Genomic DNA, 21282 nt, shown 5'->3' with positions numbered 1-21282 from the left:
GCCACACTCAGCAATTTAGGGAGACCCTATCTCAAAATAAAAAAATAAAAGGACTGAGGGTATTGTTCTGTAGTAAAGTATCCCTAGGTTCAATCCCTAGTACCAAAATAAATAAACAAATAAATAAAAGAATCGACTATACCACCAGATTTACCTGTTTAAATTCATTCTTTTTAATGTATTACAAGGTCCTACAACCACAACCACCTCGTCACTGCAGATTTTCGAGTAGTAAAATGGCCTTGCAGAGTGACTTGAGAATTGCCTGTCCATCTTTCCCTGTCTCCTGACCTCTCTGGTTCCTTTCAGAATGCCCAGGAGAGCCATGGGCTGGCTGTGCCCACCCCTTCTGTCCCAGAAGACTTTGCAGACAAAGAAGTGACAGGTAAGAAGGCTCTGGGTTTGGGTTTTCAGCGTCTTTCTTCCTTCTTGGACCCTGAGCCCCAAAGCCAAGGATCTGACCCACCTCCCCAGCTGGTGGCACAGCCAGAGCCCTTAGGCCTCTTGGCCACTGGTTGTGGTGGGTGGGGGCAGCGGGGAGCCGAGGAGAGACAGGGTTGGCTAAGGCTACTGGAGGAGGAGGGGAAAGGGATAGTGACAGAACTGGGCTGCAGAAGGAATCGGGGCACTGTGAAATGGTAGGAAGTATTCTGGCATCTAGTGAACCTGGCTTGGAACCCCAGCTCCCCCATATTCCCTTTGCCCCCTTGGGCAAGACAGCCTCTTGCACCTCTGTAGCTCCCAAGGACCGATGGGCAACAGTGTCAGCCTTGGAGGAGTAAATGAAGGGTTGGATGGCAGGGAAGTCACACTCTGCTGACAACCTGCCAGGGACTTCCAGCGTCACTCAGAGGACCCCTGGGTTTGGCTCATCACCTGCTCTTTCCCCTCCCACACTGCCCCTGGGCACTTAAGAACTCCAAGCATATTGCCACCTGGGGGCTTTGCTCTGCATAGAGAGCCCCAGCGACTCCCCTCAGGGCTCTCCCTCCCTCCCTCCCTGTGCTCCAAGGTCACAGGCTCTTGGAGACCTTGCCTGACCATTTTAAACTGCCCCCTCAGCCTCTCCCTGTTTTTTCCCCAGTACATTCAACATCTGATGTGGTCATAACTTACAGATGTATATTTGTGTTCACTTCCTGTCCCTTGTCCCTTTAAAGTATAAGCCCCAGGAGGATCGTGGGTATTTTGTGTTTTTGTTTTGTTTTGTTGTTTATTGCTCTATCTCAGCTCTGAACTCAGAGCTAGACACCTGGGGGCTTCTTGAATGTGAGTTCTCCCTCCCCCACTCTTGGTCTTTTTATTGTTTTAAGTCAAGACAACTGGGAGGAGCCCTTCAGAGCTGTGCCTTCCTTCCCCAGGTTTGCCGTGCTGTGCTGGGCACTGAGAGGGACACAGAGGACAGCTGTCCCTAAGAGGGAGGTAGACTCTGGGGAGCCTAGGTTGCCCAGGTCACCCCTGTTCCATCCAGCAGTCCAAACTCTGCTCCACAAGTTCTCTGTGGGGTTCTTGGTGGACTCAGGGTTTTTAGAGGCAGGGTTAGTTGTTCATGCATATATCTCCCTCCCAAGGGTCTTTCCCGAAACCTTCCTCCCCTGCCTCTGCCCCTGCCCCTGCCCCATGGCTTCTAATCTCTGTCTCATGTGCCCTGTTTTAAATTGAAAAGTTAAGCAAAGATGCAGTAGTGGTTACCATTTATGAAGTGCCTCCTAGGGTGCCATGGCAAGCTCTTTGCATGAATGTATAGGAATTTACTTAGTGTAAGTCCCAGAGGGGGCTCAGGCCTAGTGAAGGACTCTGGGGGTCCACTCCCAGGACGCTCAGGAAACAAGAGACTTTGCTGCTCCCTCTCTTGATGTTCAGGAGGAAAGGGCTGAGAAGGGCCAGTGCTTCTCTCTGACGCTCAGCCCTGTGCACACAGGCCGCTCCAGGTCCCCTCTGCATCTCTGCCTCTCCCTTCTTTCAGGTACCAGCTCACTGGTCAATGGCAACCTCCGACTGTACAGCTCTGTGGGTGACCTGAGGCCTGAGCACTATGGCCTTAATCTACTCATCCCCCCACCTCCCCCAGGCCCAGCCCCTGGGCCACCCCAGGACATTTCACAACCTCCAGTGGAGGCCCCACCACTGCCTCCACCTTTCACAGCTCCCCTACCACCTCCTCTGAGGCAGGAATCCCCACCCCCACCCCCACCCAGCACGGCCCCACCTCCACCTCTAGTACTGGACACCCTCTCCCCCCCACCCGCTCTTTCCCCACCCTCCACTCCCACCCCTCCTGACTTCATTCCCCCTGCCCCACCACTGGCCTTTCTAGCCCCTCCGCCACCCTCCTTGCCGGCCCCAGCACCCCCAGCTCCAGTGTCTCCTCATGCGATGGGGACTCGTCACTTTCCCCCTGGGGGTGTCACCAAGTGGAAATCAGAGGTAGCACTGAATGGCACGCAGTCAGAGGCCCCTAGAACCAGTCCCCCCAGGAGCCCTGCTGAGCTAAAAGGGAGCCAAATGGGACCTAACCCAGAGCCCCACCTCACCTTCCCCCGTTCATTCAAAGTGCCTCCCCCAACCCCAGTCAGGACCTCATCTATCCCAATTCAGGAAGCACAAGGGGCTCCCCCAGAGGAAGAGGGGGCTACCAAGAAGGCCCCCAGCCGCTTTCCACTGCCTCCTAGCTTCCACATTCGTCCCGCGTCCCAGGTCTACCCAGACAGAGTCCCTGAGCCAGATCCCCCCAAGGAGCCCAGGGCAGAGGCACCAGCGCCAGACAACCCAAGGCTCAGCCATCCAGCAACCAAGGAACAAGCAGGGACTCTACCCCCAGCCCCTCCCCTACCCCCTCCTGCACCCCCCCTCCCTCCCCCTGCACCTCCCCTTCCTCCAGGGGCTTCTCCTTTGCCTTCTGCTGGGCAGGCAGCCCCTCCACCTTTCAGGTTTACCAAAAGCCCTAAATCCAGCTCACCTGCTCTCAAACCCAAGCCCAGACCCCCCAGCCCGCAGGACACCTCCTCTTCAGAACCTGTGGACTGGCGGGATCCCAGCCAGATGGAAAAGCTGCGGAGTGAGCTGGCAGCCTATCTCTGTGGCTCCAGGAGTCACAAGCCAGGCCCCAATGTGGCCTCTCAGGACAAAGAGGGCAAGAAGGGCCTCAGTCAGCTAGAGGAGGCAGCCCCCACCAGCCTGCCAGAGAAACCCCCCCCAGACGCTCCTGAGAAGAGTCCCTGTAGCAGCAGTGTGCCCCTGCCCCCAGTGGACTACATCCCCCAAGATGCACCAACCCCCAGTGTTCGGCAAATCCGGAATGAGCTGGAGGCCAGGCTGTCCTCAGCTGCAGACAAGGAGACCAAGCCCAGCATCAGGTCTCTACCACCTAAACCTCGGCTGGAAGGGGGAAGAATTTTTGAAAATGGGACTGTTAATGGCAAATTCTCCAAGCCTGTACCCAAGAATCCACCAGCTCTACCCACCATGCCTCTTCCAGCCACATCACTCCAATCCAAAGACACGCCTGTGCAGGCCACACCACCCAAGGCCACACCTGGGCCAGCCACACCACCCAAGGCCACACCTGGGCCAGCCACACAACCCAAGGCCACATCTGGGCTGACCACACCTGAATCAGCCACACCACCCAAGGCCACACCTGGGCTGACCACACCTGAATCAGCCACACCACCCAAGGCCACACCTGGGCTGGCCACACCTGAACCAGCCACACCAACCAAGGTCACACCTGGGCTGACCACACCTGAGCCAGCCACACCACCCAAGGCCACATCTGGGTTGATCACACCTGAACCAGTCACACCACCCAAGGCCACACCTGGGCTGACCACACCTGAGCCAGCCACACCACCCAAGGCCACACCTGAGCCGACCATATCATCTGCAGCCACAACTCTGCCTATTAGGTCATCCCAACTGATGGCAGAAAAGGAGAAGACAGAATCTCAAGAGAGTATAGTATCCTCCCAGCCAGAAGCCAAGGAGCCCATGTCAGAGGCCAATAGGCTGCCCACACCAGAAGCCCCCTCTTCTCCAGCCCTCCTACCAAAGATGTCCCCTAACCCAGAAGAAGTGCCATTTCTCTACAAGCCCCATCGCAGCCAAAACAGCCCTAGCCGGGAGGTTGCTGTGGTGATGCCTACCCTAGCCAGAGGAGGGGCAGCAGAGTCAGAAGAGAAGGAGCCCCAGGGCCTGCCAGTCAAACCCCCTGCCCCAGCCCCGCCTGCTGACCAACTCCTCAGACACCCAGTGACTGGGGAGGTGGTGGAACAGGGCTCCCCCATGGCCCTGCTCTTGGCAGCCAGGCAGAGAGCACAGAAGGGGAGGTCTGGAGGGGCAGCCCTGGGGCGGTCTTCCCTGCCTGGGAGTCTCCGGGGCCACAGGAGCCATCCTGAGGCTAGCTCCGACAGCATCTTCTACAGCGATGGCCGGCCCAACTCCTTCACTGTGGTTCCCAAGTTACCCAAGGACGCTGAGAAGGACTCCCAGCTGACCTCGGCTGCACCGCCCATGGCACCCAGTCAGTGGAAGCCCCCGCAGGGAAGAGAGCAAGAGCCAATCCATCGTCCCGTGTGGACCAAGGCAGAGCCCCGAGTCCCTGTGGCCTGGGAAAGACCAGCTCCCTCCAACCTCTCCCATGGTCGCCTGCTGCCCAAATCCTCCTCCTCTCCACCCTCTCCTTCCTACAGGAGGAAGGAGGAGGAAGAGGAACCGGAATTCAGCTTTGAGGTCATCCCACCGCCGCCAGAGTTCAGCAATGACCCCGAGCCCCCGGCTCCGGCCCTCCAGTACGTGGGCTACCGGGGGTCCCCAGCACGGAACAACTTTTCAGACTTGGGGCAGCCCCTGGACGCTGCGGCCCCGCCAGCTCGTGGCTTCTCGCGGTTTCCCGGTGCGCTCTACTCCGGGGCCGGGGGCCTGGAGCGCTTTTCCGGCGGGGGCCGTTCGCTCATCAAGAAGCGCCTGTACGTCGGGGAGCCTCCCCGCAACCCCGGGCTGCCCCGTGGCGCCCCTGGCCGCAGCCTGAGCACTCCCAACTGCTTCGGACCGGCTCCCGGAGGGCCCTTCGGGGCGCCCGGAGTCCCGGAGATGCGGCGCGTCAACTCCGCGGGCCGCGCGCGCCCCGGCGGCTTGCACGCGCACAGGCTGTCCCAGGAGGGCGCTGCCGGTGGCGCCGCGGAGGCCAAGTACAAAGCACCGGGTGGCGGAGGCGGCGGCGGCGGAGACTACAGCTTCGTCCCTGCTACGGGCAGGTGAGCTTGGGGATTGGCTAATGGAGTAGCCCCGGGGTGGGAAGCCAGGTGATGTCCATGGAGACACTGCCTTCGGACCAGAGTTGCTGACCAGGCCACCGCAGATCAGCTGTGGCTTGCTGAGAAGGGGAAGAGAGGCTTCCTAACCTGGGAGGGGGCGGTGCGGGCCTTTCCTTACCTGCCCCCTTGTTGCCCTTGTTCGCTCTCCATGGGCTCCCTTGTGTCCCCCACTCCTGGGGCTACACGTTAAATGTTGCATGGGGAAGATCTGAGTGTCCTTGGCTGGAGGGATTTCCCAATAACACGAAATGTACCCAGACCCCAGGCTAGGAGTGAAGGGCTCTGAGTTGAGTGGTATTAGGCATGTTCCCTGGCCAGGACCCAGAATAAAAGGAAAGCCCTGTGTCTGGTGGACTGGGGGTCCCGCCCCGAGGTCCCTTGGGTCCCTTGCCCTAGGGAAGATAGGCAGGGTGTTGGTCAACCAACTGCAGATACAAACCTCACTGCTCTTTTGCTCTCCCCCAGATCTCCTCACAACACCTCCCATTATGGAAGCCCCATCAATACATTCACCGTGAGGCCTGGAACCCGTCATCCCATCTCCTATGCCTACTCAGGAGCTCACCGCAAGGCCACATCCTGAGCCCAGAGTTCTTTCAGCTCTACTCCAAGGGGTTGGATCTGCGCACTTGTTTCTATGGGGGGTGGGAGGGTTGCAACAGGTATTAGCCTGACTCAGACATGGAGGAGTCTGGCTCCCTGAGGACCCTCGAACAAATGAGCAAGAAGCAGTGGCCTAAGGAAGACTGAGTGGGCTTCTGTTTTCCCGGAGCTGCTATGAACTGTATGCAGATGGGGGGTGGGAGGGGCAAAGGGGGAGGAGAGGAGAACGTTCAGGGCCTGGGCGCTAAGTTTCCGTTATCTGGTACTATCTGCTTTAGCAAGATTTATTTAAAGCAGTTTTACAAGCATGGCCTATGAAACAGGTCCTAGAAGCAAAGGATGGGTGCTTACTCATGGGATGCCTCACAAAGGGCTGAGGACCATCCCTGTTGGGGTGGGTGCAGGTCACTATAGGTAGATCTCTTTAGCCTCCACCTGTTGCCACCAAGAGGCGATACCTGGGGTTCCTAGCTGCACGGAGGCAGACCAATACTATGCATGCACAACATATGGAGAAGGTGATGGAATAGAAGCCTTTTGCATTTCTCCTTGACCCTGGCCCTTAGCTACAGGGAGACCCACAGAGAAAAGACTCAGCAGTTGACAGGATCACGTCTTGATTTTTTTAAATTCAGACCCATGCATCCCTGATTTGGGGGAGCATGCCCAAGGAGCCAAAAGATCCAGGACTCAACACCAGAGGTCCTACATGGCCTGGTCTCATGGAATTTGGAGGGGGCATTAGTTCTAACTCCAATACGTCACCAATATCATTGATGCCTTAAAATGTGTAGAAGACTCTGGAAGGCCTTGGAGAGTAGAGACTCAAGAGAAGTTTATTGTTGATGGGGAAATAGGTTTCGGAACATTAAGAGTGGTAGGACTGGGCCAGTCCAGAGCAGGTGAAACTACAGTAGGGTAAGCATTGGTCCTTTGCCTGGGCAGTCCAGGTTTATGCCTGTTTCCATGAATTAGGCCCTTTGTATTTTTAAAAAAGTTCCTATCTTCAGGTCAAGTCCAGCTGAATAACTGGGACCAGGCCAAGGCTGCCTGTCTAAGTAAGAAGGAGGGCAGGGGAGTGACCCACCTCATAGGAGCAGGCCAGTAGGGGGCCGCCAGAAAGCAGCTCCCTTTGGGAGTTGACTCTTTTGATCTATGGTCACTAGCTGAGGTACTGGGTTGCAGCAACAGCAGTCAATCACTTCAAGGAAAGAAAGTGCAAGGAAGGTGGGCACCCAGGTGACTAAGGCCAGCCACTCTAATAGAGCAAGTTCTGGTTACCTGTGTTCAGGCAACAAATCCCATCCCAATACCAGCACTGGCTCTATAAATATGTATGTATTTCCTCTACACAATGTTTTATAAAAGAGTTCATTCACTAATTTATCTGCTACATTAAGGCTTGAGGAGTAGGGTGTGGACTCCCAGCTGTAGACTGCTCTGGGGTGGGTGGAGAAGGGCTTGGTCTTAGTTGGCTTGGGAAATAAACAGGCCAGTTTGGATTGGCCTCCAGCTCTGTGGCTGTGGATTGCTGACTCAGAGTCACTGGGTGTGGCGGGATGTTGGGCGGACTGATCTGGGAATCACGCAGCACTGGGTACCACCTGAACCAGTGAGCCATTTCTCTTCTGACCCTTAGGTTTTCTTGTTCTCTAGATCCCTCAGGGGAAGGAGCAGAGCAAAAATCTGGTGATAACAGCTATGTGCTTAAACACGTCTCTGATTTCTTCTTTCATGCATGATAACAATAACTATCCCATAAAGCTATTGTGAAGATTACAGACAGCCATGCATCCATTTAACAAATATTTGGGTAACTGCTAAATGCCCGGCACTATGTTTGCATGGATATACAGCCATCAACACACTGCCATGGTTCCTAGGAAAGAACATCATCAAGTGGCGGAGAAGAAAAAGAACATCCAAAATTAGGACAGGTGGTGGGGAGGAAAGGAAAAGGACATGTGAGAGAGTAACTAGGAGGTGGGGAAGAAGAGAGTTGACTCTAACAGGGTGGGGAAGGAAGGCCTCCTGAAGTCCTGACGTGCAGACTGATGTAGGCAAAGCCTCCAGCCCAGGCCTGGCACTCAGTTTTTTTTGATACCTGGCATCTTTGGGTGATGACTGCCTGTGTGAGTCAGCTGTAATGAATACCTGAGATGATCAACTTATAGAGAGAAAAAAAACTTTATTTCAGTGCAGAGTTTTAACTGTCTCAGTCCATGATCACTTGGCCCCATGACCTTGGGCCTATGGTGGCACATCATGACAGGAGCATGTAGTGGAACAAACTACTCACGTGGTGGCCAGGAAGTAAGAGAGGAAGAGCGGGGTGGGATCCCACTAGCCCCTTCAGGGCACACCTCCAGTGACACCCCCCACTAGACCTCTCAAAGTTTTCATTACTGGCCAGTAGGGGCACACTGAGAACCAAGCGTCTACCACATGGGCCTTCGGGGAACATTCCAGATCCAAACCTTAGGGCACCTTTACATTGAGTGTGGCCCATCATGTTTCCCAAGAGCTTTGGCAAGGTATCTTCCCCAGCCTCTCCTGCTGTGCACGTTCCACAGAGCTGTTTTCGCCCACTCCCACCCCCCAATTTTTTAAAATATTTATTTTTTAGTTTTAGGTGGACACAATATCTTTATTTTACATTTATGTGGTGCTGAGGATCGAACCCAGTGCCTCGCGCATGCTTGGCAAGCGCTCTACCACTGAGCCACAACTTCAGCACCCCACCCCCCCATTTTTATTTTCCAGAAACTAAAAACCAGGGAAGGTATCTCAAGATGGTCAGTGACAGAGCTGTGCTTCCTCCTCGGCCTGGCATGGGGTGGGCGTTGGGAAACAGGATGGCTCACTTATTTAGCAGGTGGGGCTTCCTGGAAGGAACTCCCAGGCCTCTTATCCTTGGGGCTTCCTTATTCTCCTGTCTCTCACTGTCCCCCACCCACCACGAAGCCCTCATCCTGGTGATAGAGAGTAAGGGCTTGGGCTCTGTATCTGGTTCCCTCCCTCCTGGGTCCCTCTGAGCATTTCTTTCCCCTCGCTTGCCACAGGATGGGCAACAGGGAGAAATGGTGTTTAACTGGGGTGGAGGTTGGAGGGAAGGACCCTACATCCTGGCTCTGCCTCTTAACAAGCTGTGTGACCTTGGTTCCACTGGCTCATCTGAAACTTGACCTGTGTCTTAAATCTGCTGGGTCCCTTTTTTGAGAACTGACAAGAGCTATCCACCAGAGAGATGCCCACACATGCTTCTTATATGTCAAGCTCACCACAGAGCCCCCATGTCTGGGCTCTATGGACGTCATGTTGAAAACTGATAAGACGGTAGCAACCATCAGCATTACAGAACCTGACTATTGGGAAAGTTGGAACCTTCCTGCGCTTACTCACAACGCTCCTCTAAAATGGGTCCTCTAAAATGCACAATAATGTGTATTCCTGATTCCATTTCCTAGATGAGGAAAGGAGGACTCCAAGAAGGGAAGTGAGTTGACAAAGGAGCCAGGAGAGGAAGAAGAGCCCCTGCTGGGGGGCTTCATTCCAGCCCCCTCCCCCACAGCTACATCCATCCTCCCCCAGCTGTACTACCCCCTAAACTCGCCATCTTATCAGAGCAGGGATGGGGGAGGGGCCAAGCAGGGGAAAGCCTGGCCAGTGCCAAAAATGGTTGAGGGACATGGGTGGAGCAGGGGTTCCTGGGTCAGGGTGGCCACGCCTTGATTTCCAAAACCTCCTCACTGCTCCTGGGTGTGGCTCCAACCCCAGTGGCCAGCACCCCGCCTCTTTTGTGAGGCCTATGCTGGCCCAAAGAAGCAACCCTGGCCTGGTCCCAAGCCTGGGTCTTGGTGTCAGCAGTGTGTAAGAGGCCTGTCCTCTGGAAAAGGCTGAATGAACTCTGTTTTCCCGAGGGCTAGGCCTAGGAGAGAGTCCTCCCTCACTGAAGGCCAGCCTCGGGCTCTTTTCTGTGCAAAGCTGTAGGGGAGAGGTGACTTGGAGCTGGAGGGGTGAGGGAGAGGCCAGCTCTGCTGAGCTGTTAGGCAGACCTGCCCTGACCTGCTTGTCCCACCTGCCTACCCCCAGCGGCAGTGGCCCCTTTCATCTCTGAAGCTCAAAGGAAATGCTGGCGTCCCATCATTAGTCAGTGGTGGGGAAGGGTGGCCGCTGACACCATGCAGACAGCCTGCACCACCTCCCTGCCAGGCCCAGGAGGCCAGATGCTGCAGACCAGCTTGGCCTTGGCTTTAGATCTTGGGCTGCTTTTGCCAGGAAGGGGAGAGGACATGCTCTTCTGGGTGCAGGGTGGGAACCAAGACATGCATTATGTGTGCTCCCTGATTTACATGGGAAATCCAGGACCCCTCTGTGGATTCTCAGTGTCCTGGAGGCACAGATGAGCCACTCCCTACTCCCCACTCTCTTTAAGAATTGTTCTGAGTTTCCAAAGAACAGCTTGCTCCCCTCCTCTCCTGCCTTCCACCAAGCCCTCCTTCCTCCACCCGGCATCTCAGTTCCTCTCCCAAGACCTCCCACCTTCCTTTTCTCTAGCTGCTTCTTCAGAATACTGTAACCCGCTTCTTACCTTGCCAGGGGTCACATTTCTATCTTTGGAAGTGCTTCTTGGACATGTCCACATGGATGGATCTGCATTGGCCATCTACCCAAACCCAGCTTCTCCAAAAGGAATTCTCTTCCTCCCTTTTCTTTGCACAGTTCTGAGACCAGAGCAGCCAGATTGATAGCCCCACTATCCCCAAGTGCTCATTCTGCCTCACTGCTTGGACCTCATGGAAGACATCCCTCACCTGTGGGGACACAGCAGCTCCTGTTAAGGGCACCCCCACTGACCCACCCCATGCCCAAACACTGGTGTTTTTTACTCTCTCTCCAAGAAGCTTACAAGCTGCATAACTCATCACAGAAGCCCCAGGATCTAGCACAGCTCCTAAGATGAATAGGCACTCCGTATATGTTTGTTGAATGAATGCATGTTTATACTTAGTCAAATATTGCCAAACACTTTTGAAGTTCCTTAAGGGCAAAGTCCATGTCTCCCATGGACTTTTGAACACTATATTGTTTTTTATGTATTTATAAATTGAAAAATTATTATTTACTTGACAGATAATTTCTGAATTAATATAAAGAAATGACAATAACTTGTATACACACTAATTCAAAATTTTTTCAATAAGAACCAAGTAGAACAGTTCCCAGTCTTTTTCAGCAAAAATAACTTTTATCATTGAAAGATTGCTCCAATTTAGTTTATTGAGGTGTTTTTTTGGGGTTTTTTTTTTGTTTCGTTTTTTGTGCTGCTGAGGATTGAACCCAGGGCCTTGTGCATGTGACACAGGGACTCTCCCAACTGACTATATCCCCAGTCCAGTTTATTGAGATTTTTAATGAAGAAATCTAAAGCTGCCAATCAGAGCTTCTAAGTAGCACAAGAAGACCAGGTTAAACCCTTATAATATAAGTAAAAAAAAATAACTTTCAAAAGCTTTAACTATACATTCTAACTGGGGATCTGCTGGCCTCAGGCTGGTAATCAGAGGTCACTGGTCCTTAGCCAGATACCATCCCACAGCACAGATGAGAGGGTAATGAGTATCATATACAAAGTGAGTACAACGTATGTTATAAAACATGGTCTTGTGTGTTCACTGGGAACAATGCCTAATTCCCAGGCGCACACTATGCAGCAGGGGGCCCAGAAACAGAATTCACTAACCCACAAGGACAATGGAAGGTAGAAAGTCCCGTGCCCTGGGATGAAGTGGGAAGGGTATTTGGAGCCTTCATGGACCAGGTGGCACCCAGGCCAGACCAGGTACATGAGTGGAAGTCGACAGGTGGCAAGGGATCTTCAAGGCTGGAGAGAACCAAACAAACAAAACACTGAGCCTCAGACCTAGCGGCCACTCAGAGGACAGGGGAATGTTTATGTTGGGTGAAGGGACACAATCTAAGAAGAGATGCATGAAACAGAAAGCAAAACCTCCTTCAGTAAGAGACGGAGGCCCCACACTCTCTGTGGAGGCGAAGTGGGATCCTCCGCAGCTCATCCTCCCCCGGGAGGCCCAGCCCCTTGGAATCAAATCCATGAGCAAGAATCTTCCTTTGTGTAAACTGTCTCTTCCCCAAAAGTAAAGCAGAAACACAAGAAAACAAAATGCGACTCAAAAGAAAAAGAGACATCCGAGCAAGCTTTGACCCTTCATACTTCATTGGTGTTCCAGCTGTCACACTAGTGGAGACAGGGTCTTCTTCGTTGCTCACACGGGTTCATTACTGCAAGCATTTAGCATATCATGTCCTAGTACAGCTCCTCTCAAAAGCAGGAAACTCCATACAAAACATAGACTTACCCAAATAAAAGGCAGCATCAACTTAAGGATCTAGTATAATATTACAGCACTCACCTAAATTTTTTTTTTTTTTTGCACCAGGGATTGAACCAGGAGTGCTTAATCACTGAGCCACACCCCAGCCCTTTCTATTTTTTATTTTGAGGCAGAGTCTTGCTAAATTCCTTAGGGCCTCACTAATTGCTGAGGCTGGCCTTGAACCTGTGATCTTCCTGCTTCAGCCTCCCAAGTCACTGGGATTATAGGTGTGTGCCACGACAACTGGCTTAACCTAGTGTATTCTAACCCTTTTCTGAACCATTTCCAAACTTTTGAACTCTGTAATGCTCTGGAAGCATTACAAATGCAGCATGAGATTCCTCTTCTGGAAGTAGTTCAGAGTCTTGAAATTCAGAGTCTTGAAACAGCAAATTTACATATTTTTCTAGGCTACCATAGATGGGTAGTTATATACAAACTCCTTCTCCCCTGATTCTCAGACTACTGTAATATTTTCCCTCAGATCATGACAAACTAATGACTGAAAACAAAGAGATAGTCATACAAAAATGAAAAAAATTTAAAAACAAGCCAAAAAAAATAAAGAATCTGTGTCATCAAACTAATAGTCTAACTTTGCTAACAACAAAAACAAAAAACAAAAACTCCCTTCATTCACCCAGCTGTAGGCATTTTACAAAGTACTCAAGTAATTAACAGCTCAGAAAAATAGGGGGGAAATTTTAGGTGGAAGCAAAACTAATAACTACTCATCCTCTTTTTTTTTTTTTTTTTTTTTTGTACTGGGGATTGAACTCAGGGGCACTGGACCACTGAACCACATCCCCAGCCCTATTTTGTATTTTATTTAGAGACAGGGTCTCACTGAGTTGCTTAGCACCTAGCTTTGAACTTGCGATCCTCCTGCCTCAGCCTCCTGAGTGGCTGGGATTACAGGCATATACCATCACGCCCGGCCAAACAGTTCTTTTAAAATGCAATGTCCAGGGCTGGTGTTGTGGCTCAGTGGTAGAGCTCTTGCCTAACATATGTGAGACTGGGTTTGATTCTCAGCACTATATGCAAGTAAATGAATAAAATAAAAGTCTATAAACATCTAATAAATAAATAAATAAATAAATTGCCATGTCCACCCAGAAGGATGTCTAACAAAACTGCCTGCAGGGGGCTACTTTGTAGCCAGACCCTGCTCAGGTCTGCTTCAGAGGCACATGTATATTGGCAGACATCTGCTCCAGGAGACCTGAGGGACGATCACAGGCTTTTTGTGTGGCACACGGATGTCCTCCAGCACCTGCTGCCCTGGCTCAGCTTTGTCAAGGGCTCTGCACCAGTGTGTCTCTCTGCTGCAATTCATTCCTTATTTCTCAGATGCCCTTTAGAAAACTCTGATTTTTGGACAGACAATTGAAATTTTTTTTTTGTAGGAAAAAAACATTCTATCTTGGAATATCCAGAAACTCCTGGATACACTGATCAACACCAGTTCTAATTTCTTCCTGATCACTGAAATTGACATAATCCTGACTCAGAGAAGCACAGCAAGCCTGGAATGACAACTCCAACTCACACACGACTGCAGAGGGAGCTCCTGTCAGAGGTGGGCCAGAGAACTGAGAAGAAGCCTCATCTCTGGAGGCCAGGGAGGCAGCAGCCAGCCATACCCAGCCTGTTCTCTGTCCTGCTTCACCTGGAGAGCCCTCCTTCAAGAGGAAAGCTTGACATTCTAGGTTTGGTTTTCGTTAAAGAGTTGGCGCCCTGCACGGGGTGGGACCTAAGTGCAGAGTGGGGACTAAATAGACATGCTATTTTTAATCTCTTCTGGTGCTACTGTCAGAAGGGAAGCACTGGCTTCTCATTCTTGACAACTGAGTGTCTTCAATCTTGTGTGCCACCGATTGAGCCTTCTGGCCCCTCTTCCCTTTCTTCCCTGCAGAGGACTGTCTCCTGCTATTTCTTTTCATTGTTGCCATAGTATCTTTTTTGAACCATTCAGGAGGATATGGTAGACGCCTGGGTTCATTCCCCCCATGCTCATATCCTCTCTCTCAGCTTCCTCATCCGTCATCTCCCTGCCTTTTGGCTCACAGCTTTCCAGAATTTGTTGCACATACCTAAGAACAGCACAGAATTCCATCAATTCAATCCAGTACCGCTAGGGGTGCTACTCAGTGCAAGTTAAGGAACCAGGCAAGAGCTCCCAGCCCAGAGTAGGTGACACACGGATAACTGGACTGTGGAGCAGGAGAATATCAAGTCCTCCCACCTAGGAGAGCCCTGTGGCCAAACAAAGCAGGTGACCACCTGGGATCAGGAGCCAGGCTGAGGAAGGAGGACTGCCATTTGTGTGCTCGATTTTCCCAGAGTTTCCTGTTATTACTGACAGGAACACACACCCTGCTGTCCTGTGGTGGCCTCTCCTAGTTATTTGAATTTGCCCTTGACATTCATTTTAACCTGATTTCTCCAGGCTGAGGGGAGGAGCATGAGGAGAGAGAGCGATGCTTTGGCCCTGGTGTCCAGCCCTGTTGTCCTAGCTGGCGCCCTGTGTGTGGGCACCCCAGAGCTGGCTTTAACTAGCAGGTGGCCCTCTGCTCACAGGTAAACTTAAGCCTGATGCGTAGGGTTCAAATTCAGATTTAAAGTCAATGGAGGCCGACATGGCTCCTAGGATTCAGGCACAGACTAAGTGCTGTCCAGCACTGGAAGCACTGGACTTGCCAAAACATAGGCTCCTGGCACTCCTGATTCAGTAGGGATGGGGTGGGGCCAGAGAATTCACATTTCTAGCAAGTTTCCAGATGAGGCAGTCAGTCCTAATGGTTCAGGGACTTTGAGAACTGCTGCTGTGCAGAACCACATTGGATCACCCTACCTGGATCTGGGCCAGGAGTAATACTCCTCCTAGCTTACCAAGAGAAACTGAAGTCCCCTGGGGACAAATGATCTCACCAAGGTCACACAGCTGGGGGTGGGGGTGGGGAGCCAGAGTGCACCTGCTGCCCTGCCCTCTGCCTCCAAGGCTAGAGTAGGGTGACAACACTTTCCAAATTCCTGCTCCAAGGAGGGAGAAAGAAGAGAGAGTGGGGCTTGGATAAGCTGGGAGGCCTCACAGGGTCACTGGTAATCTGGGAGTAACTCCGTGGTAGTACAGAGACACTTTCACTTCTATTTAAGGGTGGCTTCGTCAAAATGGCCCTGGGCACTCCTCATGCAGCGGATGCTCTCTTCTCAGGACTGAAGCTCTCATCTCCCAGCAACTGGGAGTGTTGCTGCTGATGGCTATCTGCCAAGGTCCTCCTCAGGAACTGTCCTTCTGGTACACAGCCACTCATCCAAGATCATGCCCACTTCCTAGGGGCAGCTCACAACTCAGGACAACTTGGAAGTGTCATCATTTGCACCTCCATTGCAAGGACAGGCAGTCCAGGTTGCCCTCCTCGTGACCCATCCTTCCCACACAGGTGTGCATCCTGTAATAAACTTCCTGTACACAAACCTCAGTCTCCCAGGGAGCCCTCTTTCAACAACTTACTGCGTGCCAGACACTGTTCTAACTTTACAATACGTGCTCCTCCCCACAACCCTAGGAGGTAGGTATTTTTGTTAAGGAAAAGCTAAGTAACTTGCCCAAGGTCACAAAACTATAAAGTGAGCTGGATTCCTATGCAAATAGACTCTGGAGCATTGAAGTGTTACAACCTATCTTCCAGAGCATTCCTGTGGTCTAGCCTTGAAGAAATTAAACAGGGGAAACAGAAGATAAATTCTGATTTGAGGAGGAAAAATCTCAGCAGCTCCCAGTTCTTTTCCACAAGCTTCTTGCTTTTACCTGAACACGTAGCCCTGGTGTTTTATTTCAGCTTAGTGGTTCTTATCTGGGGATTCATCTTGCTCCCCAGAACACACCTGGCAATGTCTGGAGACATTTTCTGATTGACACATCTTGGGGAGTCCTAAGAGCTTTTAGTAGGTTAGAGGCCAAGGATGTTACCCAATGTCCTACAATGCATGGGACAGCTTCCCAAAGACAAATTCAGCCCCAAATATCAGTAGCATTGAGGTTCAGAAACCTTGCAATCTAGCTTGAAGCCTGGTCTCCTAGTTAGTTGGTTTGACCCAAAGGAATCTCAGGGTACCTAGGAGTAGACTTTGGTGAAGGGAGGTCAGAGACACTTGAGCCTGAGGGTGGAAAGAGGGGCTGGGGAGGTGGTGGCAAGCCTTGAAGAATATGTCTTATTGGTTCAGGGAATATCATGAGACTTCTGGCTGATACCTGTGACCAAGCTCTGAAGGTGCCCTTTTCTTTGGCCAGGAGTCCCCTACTCTCCTCTCAGCTTCCTTTGAACTATGTACACTGCAGTGGGGGGTGGGAGAGTAAGAAGCAGGGGGCTCTTCTTTATGAGTGATGAACCCAGCCTAATTCCATCTTAAGTTTGGGAGCCATCTCGTCACAAAGTCATGAAAAGTTAATTTCTGTTTTACTATAAATTACTGCAATTTCTAAACTTGTTTGGAATTCCTGCCCATGCCTTGAACTCACTCATGCCTGGCTTTCCATGACCAGATAATAATCTTCTCTAAAACCTTAGTGACGCCTCATAAATCCTGGTTCCCCCTGACCAGATAACAACCCTCTCTGAAACCTCAGTGGCGCCTCCTAAATTCTGTTGTTGGGATCTAAATTTATTCCCTACCTTGAAATGTTAAGCCATATAGATCATTAACCTACTATCTGCCTTTGTATTATACTTGTCAAAATCCTGTTATCTGTAAGTTTTCAAGACACCCCCCTTTTGCAACTTTTTGTGCTATAAAACTGTGTTCCTAGAGAGCTGGGGTACTGATCTCTAACCCAGGGTTTTCGGACAGACAGTCCTGGACAGCTCCAGTGTATACAAATATAAGCTTGCTTTAATTTGATTTAAAGTTGGAGTTGGTGGTCTTTTTCTTTGTGTTGGGGTTTAACATTGAGCATTTATCTCAGAGATTCTGGCTCAGCCTGGCCACGTGCACCTCTATGAGATAAGGAGGGCTCAGAGAAACAAGTCACTTTGCTGTTTTTCTACATGTTTCTCCAATAAATCTTATTCCCTGTTGACCCGGCATGGCTAGAGGCAAGTGTTTCTGTGCTCTGGCATGCCCAGGTCTCACTGGGAAAAACACCTTACGTAGTAAGCTCCACCCCATGACTGCAATGTTCAAGGGGCAAGGAATGCAGGGCCACTGTAGAACAAGATGACAAGATCAAAAAACACAGCCACCAGTGGGAATCATGGGTGTTTGTGGAGTAGGAATTTCAGTCCAGCAATACTTCCTAGTATTCTCCATAGGTTTGTTCTTGATCTCTGGAAAGGTAAGCCCTGGATAATACAGATGACCTCGTCAAGTCTCACCCACACCCTGATAACTCCGAGAGATCTCCCCTGAATTCCACTCTCAGAGCCAATTGACAGGCCAGCATTTCCATGTCCCTGTCTGGTGGCACTGTATCCCACCAGGCGCCACCAGTTTATCTCATGGTTCAGTAGCAGAGTCATTTATTAGATGAGTACTTATAATATTTTCTACCAGGATTTATAAACAAAAAAGTGGAACAAACAGACACACTGTCCTATCCCTTCAAGCTTTAGGAAAGAAGCCTGAAACGGTCAATAAAAAAAGTTCCTTTAAAGCTTTACATTTCTTTTTTTGGCGGGGAAGGGTGAATACTAGGGATTGAACTCAGGGGCACTCAACCACTGAGCCACATCCCCAGCCCTATTTTGTGTTTTATTAGAGACAGGGTCTCACTGAGTTGCTTAGCGCCTCACTAAGTTGCTGAGGCTGGATTTGAACTTGCAATCCTCCTGCCTCAGCCTCCTAAACCACTGGGATTACAGGCGTGGGCCACTGTGCCTGGCCTATGGCTTTACATTTCATGTACATTTTGTATTTTATATATTTACAGTATTCAACTATAAAACTTTCCTCCAGAAGTGGTTCCATAAAAATAACTCCATAATAACATGCTCAATGTGACCTGCTGCTGATTGGGGGTCCCACAGCTGCCTGTGCTGGGAGAGGCCTAGGGGAGACAGGCTGTGGTCATTGACCAGGTGTTGGGAGTTGGGGGCAGGAACTGGGATTGCAATCTCTGGGAAGTGAATTGGCTGAAGCTAGTGAGACCCTCACTGGAGTCCTGAGTACCCACCCTTGTTTCTCAGTGACCTTGGACAGGTCCTCCACTGTAGTTTGGCTTTCGTTTCTGAAGGGGTTTGGTTTATAAGCTTAGTTCCCTCCAGGCTGAGTGTTCAGAAGGGCTTTACTTCTGATCATGGCTGACAGGAAGCAGCTGGGTGTGGAGGAGACAAGATGGCGGTGACAATGAGACTATGAACCCAGATGTTCCGCCAGCCAGGACTTGTCCTGGAGAGGGCAATGGATGGTGGTGGTCCTGGGTGTTTCTGAGGGCTCAGAAGGGACACAGGCCTCCCTTGGACAAGCCGGGGATACACTCTCTGACAAGATTCCTGAGATAGAGATCATTCCTTGAAGCCAGAAATAGTTTCAGGTGAGGCCAGGAGACATAATTCACCCAAGCTCTGTAGCGAGGGCCCTCTGAACAGAGGACAGAGAATCTCAGAGGATGCAGCAGGACTAGCTTTGATCTCCTCCAGAACATGGACTACATCCTCTGGGTTGGCTGAATGACCTGCCAGAAAGACACAGCTGGCCGGGCACCTAAACAGTCAATTCGGGGCCCAGGTGCTGCTGTCTGTCTCGAGCTCATGGGGACAGTGTCCTGCACCAGCAGAGTTGGAAGGAATACAAAACTTGGGTTTGCTTAAGATGTGTCTTTTGGGCCTTTGTTGCTGTTTCATGGAGACTAGGCTCTTTGGGGAGCACTTGATGGCTTAGGACAAAGTCTCTTCATTCTCTAAGATGTTTCTGGCCTGAGGAACAGAGGGAAGGGAAACTGCTTTGCTCATTTTCTCTGGACTGTCAGAAGCGAGTGATCAAGGGAGATGACAATTTCTGGCACTGGAGAGGGGATGATACAGGTTGGGGGAGCAGAAGGGTTGGTAACCTGGTTTATTTCTCTCCACAAGAATCCTGAGTTTCAAAAGAAGTTGCTCATTTCCCACATGGGCACATCAGGGTATTGAACTGAAAGCACAGGCTGGTGCCAGCCTCTCCAGAAACTGTGGAGAAAGCCATCTTGGCTTATTCCTCAGAGGGTAGTAGTTCTGGGCAAATTGTATTTCAAAACCACATCATGGGAAAGCTCACCTCAGTCATCCTCACCGAGATGCAAAATAAAGTGATTCTGAAAGGCCATTTTCACTTATCAGATTGGCAAAAGATTAAAACACACTGTGTTGGCTAGGGTGTGGGAAAACAGGCTCTCTACGTGGGGCTTTTGGCAAGAGCTGTGGTCTTAGCCATTTGAGATGCTGTAACAAAGTACCATGAACTGGGTGGCTTGTAAACAACAGGAATTGATTTTTCACAGTTCTGGAGGCTGGGAAGCCCCAGATAAGGCATACTTGGTATTTGGTGAGGACTCACTTTCTGGCTCACAGATGGTGCCTTCTCCCCGTCCTCACACAGTAGAAAAGGAGAGCCAGATCTCTGCCCTGGGTCTTCGTCTTCCTCTTTTGTGTTTTCTCTCTCTCTCTCTCTCTCTCTCTCTCTCTCTCTCTTCTCTCTTTTGTGTTTTCTCTCTCTCTCTCTCTCTCTCTCTCTCTCTCTCTCTCTTCAGTGCTTGGGCTCAAACTGCAAACCCAGGGCCTCACACATGCTAGGCAAGCACTCTACCACTGAGCTATACCTCCAGCCCCTCTGTTATCTTTTTTAAGGCACCAAACCCATTCGTGAAGGCTCTTGTGACATACTCATCTCCCAAAAGGTCCTGTTTCCTAATACCATCACCTGGGGAGTGAGGGTTTATCCTGTATTCTGGAGAGACACAAATATTTAGATTTCAGATCACAGCTATCAGCATGTGACTTATGTTATGGGCTAGGAATTCTGCTTCTAAGAGTTGGCCTCCAGTTGCACCAGCAAAATGGCACTGTCACTGTGGAAACAGTCTCAATTTCTCTAAATTAGAGAACAGGTAACAAATTAGCATAACACACAATAGAACTCTGCAGTCATAAAAACAAATGAGGAGCTAGGTGAGGTGGTGCACACTTAAGCCAGTAACTCAGGAGGCTGAGGCAGGAGGATTGCAAGTTTGAAGCCAGCCTTGATAACTTAGTGAGACCCTGTCTCAAAACAAAAAATGAAAAGGACTAAGGGTCCACCCCTGGGTTCATCCCCCAGCACCAACAAAAAAAAGAACACTTTTTTTTTTTTTGGTACCAGGGACTAATCCCAGAGGTGCTTAGCTACCAAGCCAGCCCTTTTTATTTTTTATTTTGAGACAAGGTCTCACTAAGTTGCTTAGAGCTTAAGCTAAGATGCTTAGATTGGCCTTGAACTTGACATCTCCTTCCTCAGCCTCCCAAGTCACTGGGATCACAGGTTTGTACCACCACGCCTGCTCTTTAAGTACCAGGAATGACTTCAAGAGGTAGTAAGTTTCCACATATAGAGAGTATATGCAATATGTTACCTTTTTGTTTGTTTGTTTTTATTTTTCCAGTACTGGGGATTAAACCCAAGTGTGCTCTACCACTGAGTGACATCTCTAGCCCTTTTTATTTTGTTTTGAGGCAATGTCTCACTAAATTGCTTAGGCTGGTCTCAAACTTGTGATCCTTTTGACTCAGCTTCCCAAATGCTGGGATTACAGGCATGTGCCACCACACCTGGCATATGCTACCATTTGTATAAAGAAAGGAAAAATTGTGTCTGCCTGTATTTGCTTGACATACACAGAATGTCTCTGGAGGATACCTTACATAGTGTTGTCATAGGTTACATCTTAGAAGAGACCTGGTATCTTAGAACTCTCTGCTCCCTGTGGAAACAAAGCTCTATCTCCTTTGGGCCTG

General features: G+C 50.6%; 2 protein-coding genes across 2 annotated transcripts in view; one reads left to right on the top strand and one right to left on the bottom strand.

Annotated features, from left to right (window-relative positions):
* LOC308649713 (uncharacterized protein C6orf132) overlaps window positions 1-6456 on the top strand; it is a 31171-nt gene extending 24715 nt beyond the window's left edge. The window contains exons 3-5 of the mRNA XM_081295478.1: window positions 310-385; window positions 1967-5255; window positions 5781-6456. Coding sequence (XP_081151604.1) covers window positions 310-385; window positions 1967-5255; window positions 5781-5898 — 3483 coding nt within the window. The 3' untranslated portion in view covers window positions 5899-6456. The remainder of the gene's footprint in view (window positions 1-309; window positions 386-1966; window positions 5256-5780) is intronic.
* CIMIP3 (ciliary microtubule inner protein 3) overlaps window positions 1-21282 on the bottom strand; it is a gene marked incomplete at its 3' end in the record, with an annotated part of 62047 nt that overhangs the window by 38943 nt on the left and 1822 nt on the right. The gene's annotated exons all lie outside the window — the stretch shown is intronic.

Source organism: Spermophilus citellus, assembly GCF_964194105.1.
Source record: "Spermophilus citellus genome assembly, chromosome: 5".
NCBI classification, from domain to species: Eukaryota; Metazoa; Chordata; class Mammalia; order Rodentia; family Sciuridae; genus Spermophilus; species Spermophilus citellus.
This window is presented reverse-complemented; position numbering and strand designations above follow the sequence as displayed.